The sequence below is a fragment of the Protopterus annectens genome, chromosome 11.part0, assembly GCF_019279795.1.
Source record: "Protopterus annectens isolate FY-2018-M chromosome 11.part0, PAN1.0, whole genome shotgun sequence".
Classification (NCBI taxonomy): domain Eukaryota; kingdom Metazoa; phylum Chordata; order Ceratodontiformes; family Protopteridae; genus Protopterus; species Protopterus annectens.
Genome location: NC_056745.1, coordinates 1,476,186,442 through 1,476,204,452, shown reverse-complemented (window position 1 = coordinate 1,476,204,452; position 18,011 = coordinate 1,476,186,442). Strand labels below are relative to the sequence as shown.

Sequence of the window (18,011 nt, the reverse complement as noted above, 5' to 3'; positions counted from 1 at the left end):
ATCGCACAGAATGATACTGCAGTACAAGGACAAAATGATTGACTTCAACAATTGGCTAAGCTTCTGGTGTCATTCTAAGGGGATCCAGTATCTGTCTGCCTGGGATGACATGGTCGACAGACCACGATGCTTTGCCAGAGATGGCCTGCACCTGTCACCCCTGAGATTCTGGATACTGGCTAAGGCTCACCCTATAGTGCCTTTTTTAGGCAAAATTCAAATGACAACTTCACCACCGTAACAGGAACAGGCAAGCAAAACCTGAGGGTAATGCTACTCAGTGCTAGAAGTCTAAATCTCAAAATGCACTCCCTCGAGGCACTCATTAAAATGGAGAACACCAATATCTGTGCAGTGTCTAAGACCTGGTTCAAGGCTCCAGAGAGCACCCCTGCATTACCAGGCTATAACTCATTATCACACTTTTCGGCCACCTAACCTGGACAGGAACACTAAAGGTGGAGGTGTGTCCATATTCATTAAAGATATCCACACCTCCCAGGCTAGTTGCTCAGCATAATGCATCCGAGGTTATCCAAGTGCAAGTAACTCTGGGCAAAACTGCAAACCGATCCCCCACCATGCCCCGGGATTCTTGATATACTGGAAAATATTAGGGTTCAACCAAACACTGTAATAATGGGCTATTTCAACTACCCCATCATTAACTGGGAAAACTACTCGTGTACCAACTCCTTTGCTCAACGCTTTCTGGAATTCTTAAATTCCAATGCCCTGGATCAACTTATCCACACCCCCACACAAATTCCACCTCACCAGGGACGAAAATCACTAATAAAACCAAAAATAAAAAAAGTGGAAAAAACAGCACAGTGGCATTAAAGAGAACCAGCTTTATTCATGACTAAGCATTTTCACCTTCAAATCCTAGGCATCATCAGATTCACTAAACATACACATCACTTCCTTTTTATAGTAAAATACACATGACATCATCAAAGTCACTCAACATATACATCACTTCCTATTTACATTAAAATACACATGACATCAGACATATAAAACTCAGTCATTGCAATTCTGGTTTAAAATCCTGTGCAGTATAATTGTATTAAATATAAAACCTGTATTAAACATGTTAAATACTAAAATGATTTGTAAACCACCCTTTTGACATAATTAAAAAGCACACACTGGCTGAATTAAATATTAAGACTTCCATTTGAGAAGGGGAACAATAGAAATATTGTCATTAATACCTGGAGAATTCTTGACATTTAATGCCAATTGCCATTTTGTTTCTCTTAGCTCTAAAATCCCTTTAGGATTTGCACCTCTTCCCCTTTTCTTCACTATGTCAATAATGAAAAAAAGAAACCTTAAAATTCTGACATATGACAGAATGTCGATAAAGGGCACTACTTGTCGTCTTAGTTTTAATGTCCCTCACATGCTCGGCAATTCTATCTTTCAGTCTCATTGATATTATTGCCATAATTGCAAGAACTGCATTTGTACATCATGAGAGACATGTCCCCTGTCCTGATCTATCTCTCTCAATTCAAGAAGATCTTTGAAAAATCATGGAGACCAACCTATCATTGTTCTTTAACAGTATATCCAAATAATCTATTTCTTCAGAACTGTGTCTGTAAGTAAATGACAAAAAGTCAGTGCTAGAATCCAAAAAGGCTACAAAATCATCAATTTCAAATATAGAGCCATTCCACAAAATCAGGATGTCATCCAAAAATCTCAAATATTTAACGATCTTGGGCATAATCTTGGGATTTTTAGGTTCATACTAGGCTATCTGCCATAGGGCATTTATAAGCCTAGCCAGTGTGTGTTTGGCTTTCGCCACCCATTTTAAATTAATTTTGCTATGCCCTTTTTCGAGGTTAGTATACTATGCCTCTGTCAACACATAAGTGATACCCGGGGTAAACCTACGATCTCCCATCCACTCATCAAGATTCCTCTTGAAGAGAGTCAGTGAGGGACTCTGCCTAACCTGGACTGGGATTTTATTCCGGAGTGAAGGGAGCCTCTGGGTTATGAATCTGTCCCTCCAGCATGTCCTATTTATTTCAGTGCTGAGGTTCAAGTCTCTCGAGCGCATAGCTCGATGGGATTTGGATTTTTTGAGGTGCAGCATGTCCATTAATTCCGGGTTGCACATGGCTTTATACGTCCGGCACAGATCACCTCTGAGCAGGCGGTATGCCACTGAGTAGAGCTGGAGTTTCTTTAACCGGGCAGCATATGGCATCTGTTTGAGCCCTTTGATCCTCTTGGTGAGGTGCTTTGGGGGTCTTTCCAGTTGCTGCAGGTGTCTGGTAAGGTATATCCCAAAAGGGGCATTGTACTCAATTATGGGCCTGATGAGGGATGAGTACAGAGGCCTGATGAGGGATGAGTACAGAGGCACGATGACCTCCCCTGATCTAGATGTGAATCCCTTCATGATTAGGTGGGCTATATAAAATGTTTTTCTAACCACTTTGGCCACGTGGTTGTCAAATGAGAGATTGCTATCAACTTGGGTCCCCAATTACTTTTGTACTTAATGGATTACCACCTATGTGGTAATTTGTGGGCACTTTGTTTTTGCCAAAGGGGATGACTATACACTTTTTGGCGTTTAGCTTGAAGCCATGGCTCTGGCACCAGTTGTCCGTTTCTATGAGGCCGTTTTGGAGGATGCTTGTGTCAGCTGGAGAGTCTATTATGGCGCCCAGTTTGCAGTCATCTGCGAACTTGGTCAGCCACAGTCCTTCCGTGTTGGCCTGTACCTCCGAGAAATATATACCGAACAAGAGAGGTCCCAGGACTGAGCCTTGTGGGACGCCACTTGTAACTGGTTTGGAGTCTGACATGGCTCCAGCAATTCTAACCATATGGGTTCTGTCCTTGAACCAGTTTGCAACCCATCTAGTGACATAGGGGTTTATATTTAAGCTGGTGAGCTTATCTATAATGCCCTAGTGGGGTATTGTATCGAAGGCTTTTGCGAGGTCCAGGTAGGCTGTGTGGACCACCTTCCCCCCCGTCAATGGCCTTGGTGACTGTTTCAAAGAAATCAACCAGGTTTGAGGCAGGATCTGCCCTTAGCAAAGCTGAACTGGGTAGGATCCAGTGTCTGTAGGTCCCCAATATATTTATTTGAGGTCCATGATGATCCTTTCCATAGTTTTTAAGACCAAGCTAGTCAGGCTTATGGGGCGATAGTTTTCAGGATCTGTTGAGGCACCACCTTTGTGGAGGGGGACCACTGTTGCTGTACGCCACTCTTTGGGTACATATCCTTTAGTAAGGCTAAGCTTGAACAGTAGTTTTATGTTTGGGTTTAGCTCTTCTTGGAGTTCATGTAGGACGCAGCCCGGGACACAGTCTGGTCCCATTGATGCTGTGTTTTTTGCTTTTGAGAGGGTGGCTCTTACCTGAGCATCTGAGATGTCAGTGGGGGCAGCACTCTGCTGGGATAGATATTTGCCCTTTTGGTGGGGAGGGGGGGGAGTTTGCGCTGAACCTGTCAGCTAGGATGTTGGCAAGGTCTGTGGGTTCAGTGTATTTTTTGTCATTTTGGACTAATTCTGAGCATATCTGGGAATTCCCACCCAGGTTCCTAACATAACTAAAGAAAGCCTTGTGATTATCCTTAGTGTCCTGTGCAATTTTTCTCTCGAAGCTGGCCTTAGATGATTTTTTATGAGTGCCTGTAGTTTTTTGCTAATACTGATCAGAGATGCCTTCCCTTTTTGGGATTTTGCTCTATCATGTAGTAGCTTCCTCCTTCTATTGTATAGTTTGTTTATGGCTGGGGTCCACCAGACAGGACGTCTGCCTTTGGAGGATTGGGTCTTGGTTTTATTTGGGATTGCATGCTCCAAGCATTCCTGAAGGTGTTCATAGAATGCATTTATAAAGGATTCTGCGGTCTGGGCCGTATTTTACACAGGCCTGGGAGCTTTGAAGGATTCCACCTCTGTTTTGAGGAGTGTGAAATTTGCTTTAGAGAAGTTTTTCACTGTGGTTTTCTGGGCAGGGGGTGGGGTCGGGATGTGAATATCCAGTGAGATTAGTTTATGGTCTGATCTTACCAGTGAGGGATACACTTCTGGTAGTCCCCATGTTGGTGATGATCAGGTCCAATATGTTTTCCCCTCTTGTGGGAGTGGTAACAAGTTGTTCCATAGCATTTGAGTTTATAAATTCTAGGAACCTTTGGACTAGGGTGTTGGAGCTAGAGTCATGCTCCCAGTCTATGTTTGGGTAGTTGAAGTCACACAATATAATGGTGTTTGGAGAGACCTTCATATTTTCCAGTGTTCTCAGGAAGGCCGAGTGGGGTTCCTGGATTTGGGAGGGTGGTCTGTAGCAGGCTATAAACTGGAAGGCAGTTTTACCCACTGTTGGTTGCACATGGATGGTCTCTGATGCTTCGTGCTGTGCCACCAACCTGGAGGTGTGGGTATCTTTGACGAATATCAATACCCCCACCCCCTTTTGTGGTTCAGTCCAAGTTTTGGGGCCGAAAAGCATGGTATGAGGTATAACCTGGTAGTGCTGGGGTGCTCTCGGGAGCCTTGAACCAGGTTTTTGTTACTGCACAGATATCGATGTTCTCTATGCTAAGGAGAGTTTCGAGTGCGTGCATCGTGAGGTTTAGACTTCTGGCGTTGAGTAGCATTAGTTTCTTATCCCTTGTGATACCTATGGAGGTGGGTTTGTCTTTTGAACCTTGCCTAAAAGAGGCACTATGGGGTAGCAAGACCCTTTGCCATTATCCAAAAGCCCAGGGGTGACGGGTGCAAGCTGTCCCTAGCGAAGCATCGTGGCTTGTCGAGCATGTCATCCCAGGCTGACAGGCATTGGATCCCCTTTGAATGACACCAATACTTAAGCCAATTGTTGAAATTGATCATCTTGTCTTCACATTGTGGCATCATTCTTGGTGAGGGTAAGATGCTACTCAAGGTCAGGGTCATACCGGCCTGGGCTACATGCTCAGAGAGCTCCTCTGTCTCTCTTCATGTAGTCCAGGGAGGTACGTCTCAGGTCATTCACACCAGCATGGACAATGACGGAGTCATATTTGTACATGCCTTGGAGTGACCTGAGTGCTTGTGTTATGTGGCGGATCCTAGTGCCTGACAGGCAGCTCACCATGACCTTCTCCTTGTTCAACCTGGTGAGCAGGACGCCAGTGTGCCTGACGATAGTCGCCTATTACAAGTGTATCAGGTGTGTTGTTTAGCCTTAAGGGCTGTGACTGTTCGGCACACTGGCTTTGTGAGCTATGTGTTGCACGTGTTTTGTTTTGGTGTAGCGGTTGCTTGGGTGTCTGCTTTGGAGGTCTCTGCTGCTTAGGCAGATTTTTTAGAGCCTTCGAGTGTGTTTTTGTGTTTGGTTTGTTGTCGTGGTAGGTCTGTGTGAGACTGGAATTGTAGTGAGTGTGGTTTCCTTCTCCTCCTTACTGGTTACGCCAGTACTGAGTTGAGAGAGCTTAGCCTCCAGTTTGGCTATATGGTTGCATCTCTCACATGTGTTGGAATTTGTTGGGAGGAGGAGAGGTTTGTCTGTGTACATGATGCAGTTGTAACATTGCCTCAAGATTCCCAGATTCACCAACTGGACCGGAGAGGAGATTGACAACTGACCTTTGGACATGCTAGAATAGTATTGGGAATTCCTTTATAATTAAAAAAAGGGCCAATGGGGTACAAGGTACTCAAGGGGAGTTTGTGAGGGTGTAGTGCTTTTAATTTTTTAGTGCTGACTTATATAATTGCTTTAGTGAGCAAGTGCCAGGTAACTTAAATGCAATGTGTTACAGGTAACTTAAATGCAAAAACGACAAACAGTAGCTTTCAAGTGAAACAAGGAAATAAGTACAGTAAGCAATGCAGATATCACTAGGGATCCACAGAAGCGCTGAAAAGCCGCGTTTTAGGTGGAATTAGCGTTTCAGGGAAATAACAAGCAAACAACAAGCATAGAAACAAAGCTAGATTCAGCAGGCCTGGATCTAGTCTATGCTACAGCAAACAAGGTGTACCAATTTCAGTAAGAAACGGTTCATATATGCAGGCACTATAAGCCTTTAACCAGAAATTCCCAGCTCAGAAGGGCAGAGTCCAGCCTCTCTTCCCACAAGAGTGCAGACCGCAAACATTCTTAATGTAAAATAACTGGCCTGAAGCCCAAGTGCTTAAACCAGAACTAATACACTTTTAGAATAACGGACACTGAGCCCTCAATCAGCAGTTCCCAACTTAAAAGGATATAAGCTGCCTGTCCTGCCACCACAGTGCAGGCCACAATCCTTCCTAATGTAAAACTGGTCTGAAGCCCAAGTGCTTAATCCAAAAGACTTAGAATGATAGTTACACTTTATCAAGTTACTACCAAGCAGTAATAAATACAATTGAATACTTTAAAGAATGCCTGGATTAGTGCTCAAGTTATACAAACAAAGCTAGATTCAGCAGGCCTGGATATAGTCTATGCTACAGCAAACAAGGTGTACCAATTTCAGTAAGAAGCAATTCAGATATGCATGCACTATAAGCCTTTAACCAGAAATTCCCAGCTCAGAAGGGCAGAGTCCAGCCTCTCCTCCCACAAGAGTGCAGACCACGAACCCTTTTAATGTAAAACAGGAAACCAACTTACTCAAACGGACTGTTGCATTACAACAGCTGTCACCCTCCCTATCAGAAATATGGAGTGGTGAAGGGCCAGATGTGTAGGCTATCTAGGCTGATTAGTCAGGATGATGATTTCAGTAAGGAGTTATACACACTTACAGGGGTGTTTATCAACAGAGGTTACCCACTCAGATTGTTGCTCAACACAGAGAGAGATCTGGAGAAAGCAGTCTACACTCTGTCGACTGATTTTATCATTAGAATCTAACGTGGCTGACCTCTGTAAGAAACCTGCAGTGGGCAATAATGTTATGGTATTAAAGTATAATCACGATTGCCCCAGGCTTGTCAGTATTTTAAACACTACTTGGAAAAATTTTTTTGATCTTAAACAGAGGTTAGGTGTAGCATCAAAGGTGGTGTGTAGCACCAAAGGTGGTATACAGTAGAGGAAGTAATTTCAAGGATCTTCTTGAATTGCGAGAGATAGATCAATAAGAAGACAAGTAGTGCCCTTTATCGACATTCTGTCATGTCAGAATTTTAAGGTTTCTTTTTTTCATTATTGACATAGTGAAGAAAAGGGGAAGAGGTGCAAATCCTAAAGGGATTTTAGAACTAAGAGAAACAAAATGGCAATTGGCATTAAATGTCAAGAATTCTCCAGGTATTAATGACAATATTTCTATTGTTCTCCTTCTCAAATGGAAGTCTTAATATTTAATTCAGCCAGTGTGTGCTTTTTAATTATGTCAAAAGGGTGGTTTATAAATCCATTTTAGTATTTTTAACATGTTTAATACAATTATACTGCACAGGATTTTAAACCAGAATTGCAATGACTGAGGTTTTATATGTCTGATGTCATGTGTATTTTACTATAATAAGGAAGTGATGCGTATGTTTAGTGACTCTGATGCCTAGGATTTGAAGGTGAAAGTGCTTGGTCATGAATGAAGCTGGTTCTCTTTCCTGGCACTGATGTTTTTTCCACGTTTTTTATTGGTTTTATCCACACCCCCAGCAGGGGCAACAGTATCCTAGACCTAGTTATTGCCAACATGAGTGACCGGTGTTCGACACCTGAAATCATCTCCTCGTTGGTCCGATCCGACCATAAACTAATCACCCTAGATATCCACATCCCGCCCCCACCCCCATTAAGGATATCATGGTAAAAAATGTTTCCAAAGCCAACTTCATGCTTCTTAAGACAGAAGTGGTGAACTTCATGACACCCATGCAGATGGACAATACAGCTACAACTGCTGAATCCTACACAGATGCACTCTACAAGCACTTAAATGAGTGCATGGATCGTGCTATCCCAGACAGAACCAAGACGCTATCCCCCCAAAAACGGAAGCCAATCTGGTGGTCCCCTGCCATTAACAAACTCTACAACAGAAGGAAGAAACTGTTGCAAAAAGAGTAAAATCCCATGAGTGGAGGAGTTCCCTGGTCAGTCTCCGTAAGAAGCTGAGATCCCTTATAAGATCCTCCCAACGCTAGCTGCGAAAATGAAATTGCCACTGAATCTAGGGACAACAACAAAGCATTCTATAGCTATGTCAAGAATCTCAATGGCAACACCCAGATCTGCTCTGAATTACAGCACAACAGCATGAAAATTACAGAACCAACTGATATTGCCAGTGTCCTAGCAGATGGGTGGGTTCATTGCTAACTTTACCCCCCTCACCCCCTTAAGGGCCCATATCTATACAGAAAGAATGCAGAGTCCCTGTAATCACAACTACGCAGATAAAAGCTGCACTATCTAAAGCCAAAAACACAGCATCCATGGGAATGGGCAACATCCCAGCCTTCGTTTTACATGATCTTCAGAACGAACTGGCTCCCCAACTAAGCACCATATTCAGTCATATTCTCACATCAGGCTTTGTGCCCACTGATTGGGGCACAGCAACAGTTATCCCACTCCACAAAAGGGGAGCCACCACTCATCCCTGGAACTATTGCCCCATTAGCCTGACTAGCCTGGTCTGGAAGGCCGTGGAATGTATTATGATGGAACTCCATAAACAAAGACTTTGGTAACCTCCAAACTCTGGACCCCACCCAGTTCGGGTTTGTGAAAGGCAGATAATGACTCCTGAACCTGATCGACTTTGAGGCATTCAAAGCTGTAGACAAGGGATAGGGTGGTTCACACAGCCTATCTTGACCTCGCCAAGCATTTCAGCACCATCCCCCATTCTGGAATTATAGTTAAACTCACTAAACTAGGTATAAATCCCTACGTCACAAGATGGGTTGACAGTTGGCTCACTGACAGAACTCACACTGTAAAAGTTGCAGACTCCAAATCTGACTTCAAACCAGTGACAAGTGAAGTACAACAGGGTTCAGTCCTGGGACCTCTCCTGTTACACAGAAGGCCTTTGGCTACCGAAGTTCACAGATGACTGCAAACTAGGAGTAATAGCGGAGTCCCCAAATGATGTGGACATCCTACAGAAGGGCCTCAATGAGACAGATGCCTGGTGTCAGAGCCATGGCCTCAAGCTCGGTGCCAAAAAGTGCATTGTCATCCCCTTGAGTAAAAACTCTGTACCAATGAACTACCACATAGGCTGCAATCTACTTAATGCCGAATGTGTGATAAGAGTCCTAGGGACCCAGGTGGACAGTAGTTTCTCCTTTGATAATCACATTGCCACAGTAGTCAGGAAATCCTGTGTGGCACATCTCCTCACAAAAGAATTCTCATCTAGGAAAAAAAGAGGTCAATATTCCCCTCTACTCGACACTCATTAGACCCCTTTTGGAATGTACCTCACAAGACATCTGCAGCAGCTGGAAAGGCCAGAGAAGTACATCACAAAGAGGATTACTGGCCTCAAACAGATGCCCTACACTGACCATCTAAAAAAAACTCCAGCTTTACTCCACAGCATGTCACCTACTATGAGGTGGTCTCTGCCTAACATACAAAGCTATGTCAAACCCAGAGCTGTTTGATATGCTACACCTAAAGAAATCCCAATCCCTCCAAGCTACACACTCTAGGGACCTAAATCTTGTCACTACAATAAACAGGACATGCTGGAGGGATTGATTCCTGTCCCAGAGACTTCCCATCCTCTGAAACAAGCTACCCATCTATGTCGAGCAACGTTCCTCATTAGCACTCTTCAAGAAAAATCTTGATAAGTGGATGGGAAATAGGAAATACACCCCGGGGATGACTTCTGTAGCTCTGCTCAACAGGGGCACAGGAAAACAACTTTCTTGGGTGGCGTAAGCCAGCGAACCTTGTTGGCTAGGCTTACTTAGTCCCTTGGGCCGATAGCCTAGTACCTACCTATGTACTCACAGTAACATTGCATCTGTGTTATCCATGTTCATTCTTTCTCAACTTCCCACCCTCTCCATTTATTGCTTCTAGAGAGATCTAAAAGTGGTATAAGAACGTATTCCTTATTTGAGCTCCAGGTTCCCATTTTCTGTTCTACCTCTGCCCTTTTACATCTAGGGGTAGCAGACTCTATCTGAGGTACGTTAGGTTGGTGGGGGCATTATGGGTAAGGGAGGAACTCGAGAATTCCAGGATCTTGCGCTCTGGAAGAAATAGCTGAATCTTATCAGAGTCTCTTATCCGAACCAGTCAGTTTAGGAAGAATGAAAATGGCCAGCACAGATGGAATGTTGTAAGTACCCAACTTTTTTATTTTTCATATATTTTTGACTTATTCAAAGGTTCTTTCTTTTGGTCTGTGGCATTCAGTGCAGAAAGTTGTGTGTGTATGTGCTCAAAATGCAGCTGCTGTTTATATTCCTAGCAAGATTATGCATTTCATTCTCTTGCACAAAGAGAATTAACCGAAATGTAGGTGGCTGGTAATGGATTTTTTTTATTTACTTTTGTTGGTCCCATTAGGCTTGTGAATTATTTTCTGGAGATGCCCAGTGCAGTACTTGTGCATAAATTGGGGAAGTTGGCCAAGACGCTGGGTTATTTCCCAACTGTTTTTGTCAAGTTTCATGGTAATTGTTAATGGCCTTCTGAGCTACTACCCAGTTAAGACTGGACCCTTTGCACTGCAGGATGGTACGTTAAGAACATTTCAGTTAAGATTGGACCCTTTGCACTGCAGGATGGTACGTTAAGAACATTTCAGTAATGTTCCAGTGCAGCACCAGTAATAGTTTGTGATCCAAACACCTGCGTTTGGCTCTAGAACTCAGAATTGTTGGATCTTCTTGGCATTAGACGGCTTTTCCACCTCTAAAAGTGTTACACATGTTATTTCAGTGAAACATCTTTATTGACTCATGTTTTGTATAGAGTTTGTGATGTTACTAGATGTGTGGACTAAAACAAGATGGCACACTGGTCATTTAAGAATTGCTGTGGTACAAATCCTTTCCTTTTCTTGTTCAGGAATAAAGGAGATGAAGCACATTCCTTGATCAGCTGTAAGCTGGCCCGTTGGGATAAAGAAAATCAGTTCAGAATCGAGCTCCATATCGAAGGAAATCGTGCAGAACCGAATGATGTGACCGCAGCCCGTAGCACTTCAGTGTCAGTTCACAACCCTATATCTGAAACCAGTGCACATGCAGGTCAATATTCTCCATTTAATCTACTTCTTCATGTGCCAGTTAAGACTCGCATGCTGCAGTTACCTTTACATTCTCCTGGGACCACCTCAGATGCACCAGGAGATAAAATGAACAGGATGAATGTTTTGAATAGAGAGGCTGAACAGGTATTCCATATTGCAGATGGAGCTAAGAACTCTTCCCTTAAAGGGTCAAATGTCACACTGAATGGAGATGTAGCTGAAGGCAAGAATGTAGAGGCGACTGAACATGTATTGGTTATAGCGCCGGGTGAAAAGACAAGTATTATAGTATGGTGCATAGCAAAGTAAGTGCACTTGAAGTGTGGCTGAGTTTTTATTTAATCTGTGAATAAGTGCATTGCTAAATACCTGGTCTTCTGTCCTAGCCACAGTTGTCATTGCTGTGGTCGTATCCTTGTGGAGGTGTACACTGTTTCATTCCATGCTTTCGCATCACTTGGAGACTTGATATCAACATGAGACACTTGCACATAGCAGTGTTAGAATAATTATTTCCTGTAGCATCTTCATAGCAATGTCTGCTTTGTAGTGACATGTAGTCAACCATGTGCTTTTCTTCAGAGAGCTTTCAGTCTGTTATTAAAACTTACATTGAAATTCTGGTATGTTTTTCCCAGTTTTGAATACCATACATAGCTGTGTTTTGTAACTGTTTCATCTTTTTAATTTTAAGACAAATGGGTAACTGGGAGGTTTAGGAAGTAGTAGAAAAAGGAAAAGTTGGTGAAAATAGGGAGAGATTGTAGAAGAAAAGTTTCCATTCACAGAGCTGGTTCATCTACCTTGTCTTTTAAAGGTAAGCATCCCATTACGAATTCCTTTTTTTTTTTTTTCCTCTTTGTACTTTTTCATGTCATGCAGTAGGAAAATGATTGTCTGTGGGACCTGGGTATTCAAGCTCCTATGCAGAGGAGGAAAAATGTTCACAAATAAAATACCCTAGGGAAACCAAGAACAAATGGATGACCAGGTAGACTGCCTTAATAAAGGTATGGTGGGATGTTGGTGAAGAAGCTGAGCTACCGGGATGTTGGTGATGAAGCTGGGCTACCGGTAAAGCCTTGAGAAAAGCTGTGTGTACCAGAGTGCTTGTGATTGAAGGCTGAGTAAAGCCTTTAGAAAGACTTCGTATACAGGTTGTAGTTCCAGCTGGTCAGGTTGCCTGGTGAGAGGAACCGCTAGTGTGGCACCTAGAAACCAAAGATGAAATGCGCAGAAAAAAACGGGTAAAACATCGTAAATGTGGCTCTGCTAAGGAGCTCTGCTCGCCGTGGTGGCAAAAAAGCAACTTGGTTGAAGTTCAGATTCTAGAAGGTCGTACTTTATTGAAGTAAAAAGTACCAGAAGTACAATCACCATCTAGAGCTTCGAAAGGCAGTCATAAAGCATTCTTTAGCGGTGATCGAAACCTTAATGGGAATGCTCAGCTGTGTGCCAGAGTGTGCAGTGGTGCAGCAGTTGCAGTTCAATTCTCGGCTGGAGTGCCAGAGTCTGCATGTCCTCCTTGCGTTCTTGTGGGTTTCCTCCGGGTGCTCCAGTTTCCTCCCACCTTACAAAGACATGCATCTGGAGCATTTCTCACCAGGCCTCCTCTGAAAATTGGCTTCATTCCAAGTCAGACTTTCCCGGTAAACATATGTTAAAAATAAAAAAAAATAATAACATAAAAATCTGTCTCTTGTGCAAGTTCTGTTAATGTCGTAGGCCAGGTTGAGATCTCTGGAGCAAGTGACTCTTGTCCCATTTGATATGCGGATGTGCAGCATTTCCATTAGGGCAGGGTCAGAGACTGCTCCATAGGTCAGACACAAACCTCCTCTCAGCAGCATGTACAATAGAGTACAGTGATAGGGCTTTCAGTTTTTCCATGTAGGTCATGTCTTGGAGGCTCTGAATTGTCTTGGTTAGAAACCTCTGTGGTCTCTCCAGCTGCTGCAGGTGTCTGGGGAGCTGCATACAGAAGGGAGCGTTGTACTCAGTCAGTGGTACAGCGGAGTAATGGCCTCCCTGGTCTTGGCTGCGAAGCCCTTATTTATGAGATGGGCAGTGTAGAAGGCTTTTTTTTCTACTATGTGTGCAAGAGGGAGGAAGGTGGGGCGTGTGTGTGTAATAGAGGGAAGAAGGTGGGGAGGTTTATGCAAGAGGGTGGAGTTTGTGCGCAGGAGGGAGGAGGGTGGGGGTGTGTGCGTGCAAGAGGGAGGAGGGTGGGGTGTGTGCGCAAGAGGGAGGAGAGTGTGTGTGCAAGAGGCATGAGGGGTGGGGTGCATGCGTGCAAGAGGGAGGAGGGTGGTGTGTGCGTGCAAGAGGGAGGAGGGTGGGGGTGTGTGCAAGGAGGAGGAGCGGTGCGTGCAAGAGGGAGGAGGTTGGGGTGTGCGTGCAAGAGGGAGGAGGGTGGGGTGTGTGATCGTGCAAGAGGGAGGAGGTGTGTGTGTGTGTGTAACAGAGGCGGTGTGTGTGCAAGTGGGAGGAGGGTCGGGGTGTGCGTGCAAGAGGGTGGAGGGTGAGTGTGCATGTAAGAGGGTGGAGGGTGAGTGTGCGTTCAAGAGGGTGAGTGTGTGTGCGTGGAAAATGGTGGAGGGTGAGTGCGTGCAAGAGGGTGGAGGGTGAATGTGTGTGCATGCAAGAGGGTGTGTGTGCGTGCAAGAGGGTGGAGGGTGAGTGTGCGTGCAAGAGGGTGGAGGGCGAGTGTGTGTGCGTGCAGGAGGGTGTGTGTGCGTGCGCAGGAGGGTGGAGGGTTTGTGTGTGCATTCGCAAGAGGGTGGCGGGTGAGTGCGTGTGCAAGAGGGTGGCGGGTGAGTGCGTGTGCAGGAGGGTGGAGGGTGAGTGCGTGTGCAAGAGGGTGGAGGGTGTGTGCGCGCAAGAGGGCGGAGGCTCTGTGCAAGCAAGAGGGTGGAGGGTGAGTGTGTGTGCAAGAGGGTGGAGGGTGAGTGTGTGTGCTAGAGGGTGGAGGGTGAGTGTGTGTGCTAGAGGGTGGAGGGTGAGTGTGTGTGCTAGAGGGTGGAGGGTGAGTGTGTGTGCAAGAGGGTGGAGGGTGAGTGTGTGTGCAAGAGGGTGGAGGGTGAGTGTGTGCAAGAGGGTGGAGGGTGAGTGTGTGTGCAAGAGGGTGGAGGTGAGTGTGTGTGCAAGAGGGTGGAGGGTGAGTGTGTGTGCAAGAGGGTGGAGGGTGAGTGTGTGTGCAAGAGGGTGGAGGGTGAGTGTGTGTGCAAGAGGGTGGAGGGTGAGTGCGCGTGCAAGAGGGTGGAGGGTGAGTGCGCGTGCAAGAGGATGGAGGGTGAATGCGTGTGCAAGAAGGTGGAGGGTGAGTGTGTGTGCGCGTGCAAGAGGGTGTGCGTGTGCAAGAGGGAGAGTGCGTGTGCAAGAGGGTGGAGAGTGAATGTGTGTGCAAGAGGGTGGTGTGTGTGCGTGCAAGAGGGTGGAGAGTGAATGTGTGTGCAAGAGGGTGGTGTGTGTGCGTGCAAGAGGGAGGAGGGTGGCGGTGTGCGTGCAAGAGGGATGAGGGTGGCGGTGTGTTTTTGTGTGTGCAAAAGGGAGAAGTGTGTGCATGTGTGTGCAAGAGGGAGGAGGGTGTGTGTGTGCAAGAGGGAGGAGGGTGTGTGTGTGCAAGAGGGAAGTGTGTGTGTCTGTGCAAGACGGTGGAGGTTGAATGTGTGTGTGCGCAAGAGGGTGGAGGGTGAGTGTGTGTGCAAGAGGGAGGAGGGTGGAGGTGTGAGTGCAAGAGTGAGGAGGGTAGAGGGTGTGTTTTTGTGTGCAAGAGGGAGAAGTGTGTGTGTGTGTGTGCGCACAAGAGGGAGGAGGGTGTGTGTGTGTGCAAGAGGGAGGAGTGTGTGTGTAAGAGGGAGGAGGGTGGGCGGCGTGCGCAAGAGGGAGGGAGGTGGAGGAGGGTATGTCTCTCTCTATTCAGAATTGTGCAGAATCTCTAGATTTTTACCTTACACTTAGGTCTGTTTCTCATAAAACTGTTTTTCTGGCAAATCATATTTAAAGGTGTCCCTAATTTTAGGCCTTTGTCCCCTCCCCCCAATTATGTGTCTCTGTGTGTGTCTGTGTCTCTGTGTGTGTCTGTGTGTAAGAGGGAGGAGGGTGGGGGAATTGTGTGTGCTTGTGTGTGCAAAAGGGAGGAGGGTGGGGTCTGTGTGCGTGTAAGAGGGAGGATGGTAGGGGCTGGTTGTATGCGTGCAAGAGGGAGGAGGGTGTGGGGTGTGTCAGGACAAGAGAGAGGAGGGTGGGGGTGTATGCAAGAGAGTGTGTGTGAGGGAAGGAGGTTGTGTGTGTGTGCGTGCGCAAGAGGGAGGGAGGTGGAGGAGAGTATGTCTCTTAATCGTCCAGACTTTTGCGGAATGTCTAGATTTTTACATTATACTTAGGTGTGTTTCTCATAAAACTGTGTTTTTCTGGCAAATCCTTGGCAAATCATATTTAAAAGATGTCCCTGGTTTTGGACCTTTGCCCCCCAGTTATGACGGGCTTTATCCAGATTTCTTGTGCTAAGAGGTTGAGAGGTAGTCTGTCTTGTGTGTCTGTGTAAGAGATAAGTAGCATACCCTTTAAACTGTCCTGGTTTATGCAAAATGTCCAGATTTTTGCCCCGTATTTTTCTATTCCCCATAAAAAGGATTGAGTTTACTATGTAATGACAGACATTTGAGTTTGACCTAATATCCTTTAGAAAAATGCATACCAACACAAATCCTGTTCTAGCAATTTTCTAAGTTCATGAGAGCAATATTTATAGTTTATCCCTATTTATTTTTAGGTGTTGTCCAGATTTCTTGCACTAAGAGGTTAGTGTGTGTGTGTGTGTGTGTGTGTGTGTGTGTGTGTGTGTGTGTGTGTGTGTGTGTGTGTGTGTGTGTGTGTGTGTGTGTGTGTGTGTGTGTGTGTGTGTGTGAGATAGTGAAATGCCCTAGTTAGGGTTAGTAGGTGGTTAGCAATTTGCTTAGGCTCAAACCCTGATCTTAGTTACAGGAAACAGCCTGAATCCTCTACCCCAACTACCAAGCTGCATTTTTCAAGGAACTGAGTTTCAGGTGCATTTTTCAAGGAATTTAATTTCAAGTGCATTTCAAGGAATTGTGACCTTCAAGGGAGGATAAGTTTACTGCTGCTCATGCTAAGTCTGTTTGCAATGTTGTTTAACAAATGGTATCACTATTGTGGCATAAAATTTTAAAGCAATGTTAGTAGCACAACAGATAGCATACTTAAGTTTTGATGGAGAAAGCTGTGGGTTCTACTTTCACAGCATGTAGATGGATTGCTGATACTGTGTTGCATTTCAAGGTGGTGGGATGCTGCAGTCATCCTTTGGATGAGATGCCTAGTAACTATGAACCTGTTTTCAGTTTACCAACCATTCCGTGTTGCAGCCTGCACAATATAAAGTACAGTGGTAGGGCTTTGAGTTTTTCCATGTAGGTCATGTCTTGGAGGCCCTTAATTGTCTTGGTTAGAAACCTCTGTGGTCTGTCCAGTTGCTGCAGGTGTCTTGGTGAGCTGCATACAGAAGGGAGCATTGTAGATAAGGGCAAAGTACAGTGGAGTAATGGCCTCCCTGCTCTTGAATGCGAAGCCCTTATTTATGACAGGGCAGTGTAGAAGACCTTCCTTTCTACTGTGTGTGCAAGAGGGAGGAGGGTGTGTGTGTGTGTGTGTGTGTGTGTGTGTGTGTGTGTGTGTGTGTGTAAGAAGGAAGAGGGTGAGTGGGTGTGTGTGTGCACGCGCGCAAGAAGGAAGAGGTTGAGTGGGTGTGTGTGTGTGCGAGCGCAAGAAGGAAGAGGGTGAGTGGGTGTGTGTGTGCGTGCATGAAGGAGGAGGGGGAGTGGGTGTGTGTGCGCGCAAGAGGGAGGAGGGTGAGTGGGTGTGTGTGCACACAAGAGGGAGGAGGGTGGGGGGTGTGTGTGCACACAAGAGGGAGGAGGGCGGGGGTGTGTTTTTTGTGTGCAAGAGGGAGTGTGTGTGTGTGTGTGCAAGAGGGAGGAGTGGTTGTGTGTGTGAGCAAAAGAGGGAGGTGGCGGAGGGTATGTCTCTCTCAATTAAGAATTTTGCAGAATCTCTAGATTTTTACCTTATACTTAGGTCTGTTTCTCATAAAACTTTGTTTTTCTGGCAAATCCCTGGCAAATCATATTTAAAAGGTGTCCCTAGTTTTAGGCCTTAGTCTCCTCCCCCACAATTATGACAAGATTTTTCCAGATATCTTGTGCCAAGAGGTTGAGAAGGTAGCGTCTGTCTGTGTGTCTGTAAAAGGGAGGAGGGTGGGGGGCTGATTGTGTGTGTGCAAGAGGGAGTAGGTTCAGGGGTGTGTCTGGACAAGAGAAAGAGGGTGGGGGTTTGTATGCAAGAGGGGTGTGTGTGAGAGGGAAGGAGGTGTGTGTGTGTGTGTGTGTGTGTGTGTGTGTGTGTGTGTGTGTGTGTGTGTGTGTGTGTGTGTGTGTGTGCGCAAGAGGTAGGGAGGTGGAGTAGGGGTATGTCTCTTAATTGTCCAGAATTTTGCGGAATGTCTAGATTTTTACATTATACTATGGCGTGTTTCTCATAAAACTGCGTTTTTCTGGCAAATCATATTTAAAAGGTGTCCCTAGTTTTGGGCCTTTGTCCGCCCCCCAGTTATGACAGGCTTTGTCCAGATTTCTTGTGCTAAGAGGTAGTTTGTGTGTCTGTCTGTGTAGGAGATAAGTAATATACCCTTCAACTGTCCAGGTTTTTGCAAAATGTCCAGATTTTTGCCCCATATTTTTCTGTTTCTCATAAAAAGGATTGAGGTTGCTAAATAATGACAGACATT

The 18,011-nt window shown here is 45.3% G+C and overlaps 1 protein-coding gene across 1 annotated transcript in view; it reads left to right on the top strand.

The window, feature by feature from the left end:
• LOC122815091 (RNA helicase Mov10l1-like) overlaps positions 1–18,011 on the top strand; it is a 1,410,002-nt gene that overhangs the window by 534,146 nt on the left and 857,845 nt on the right. Inside the window, exon 7 of the mRNA XM_044087332.1 lies at positions 11,023–11,511. Coding sequence (XP_043943267.1) covers positions 11,023–11,511 — 489 coding nt within the window. The remainder of the gene's footprint in view (positions 1–11,022; positions 11,512–18,011) is intronic.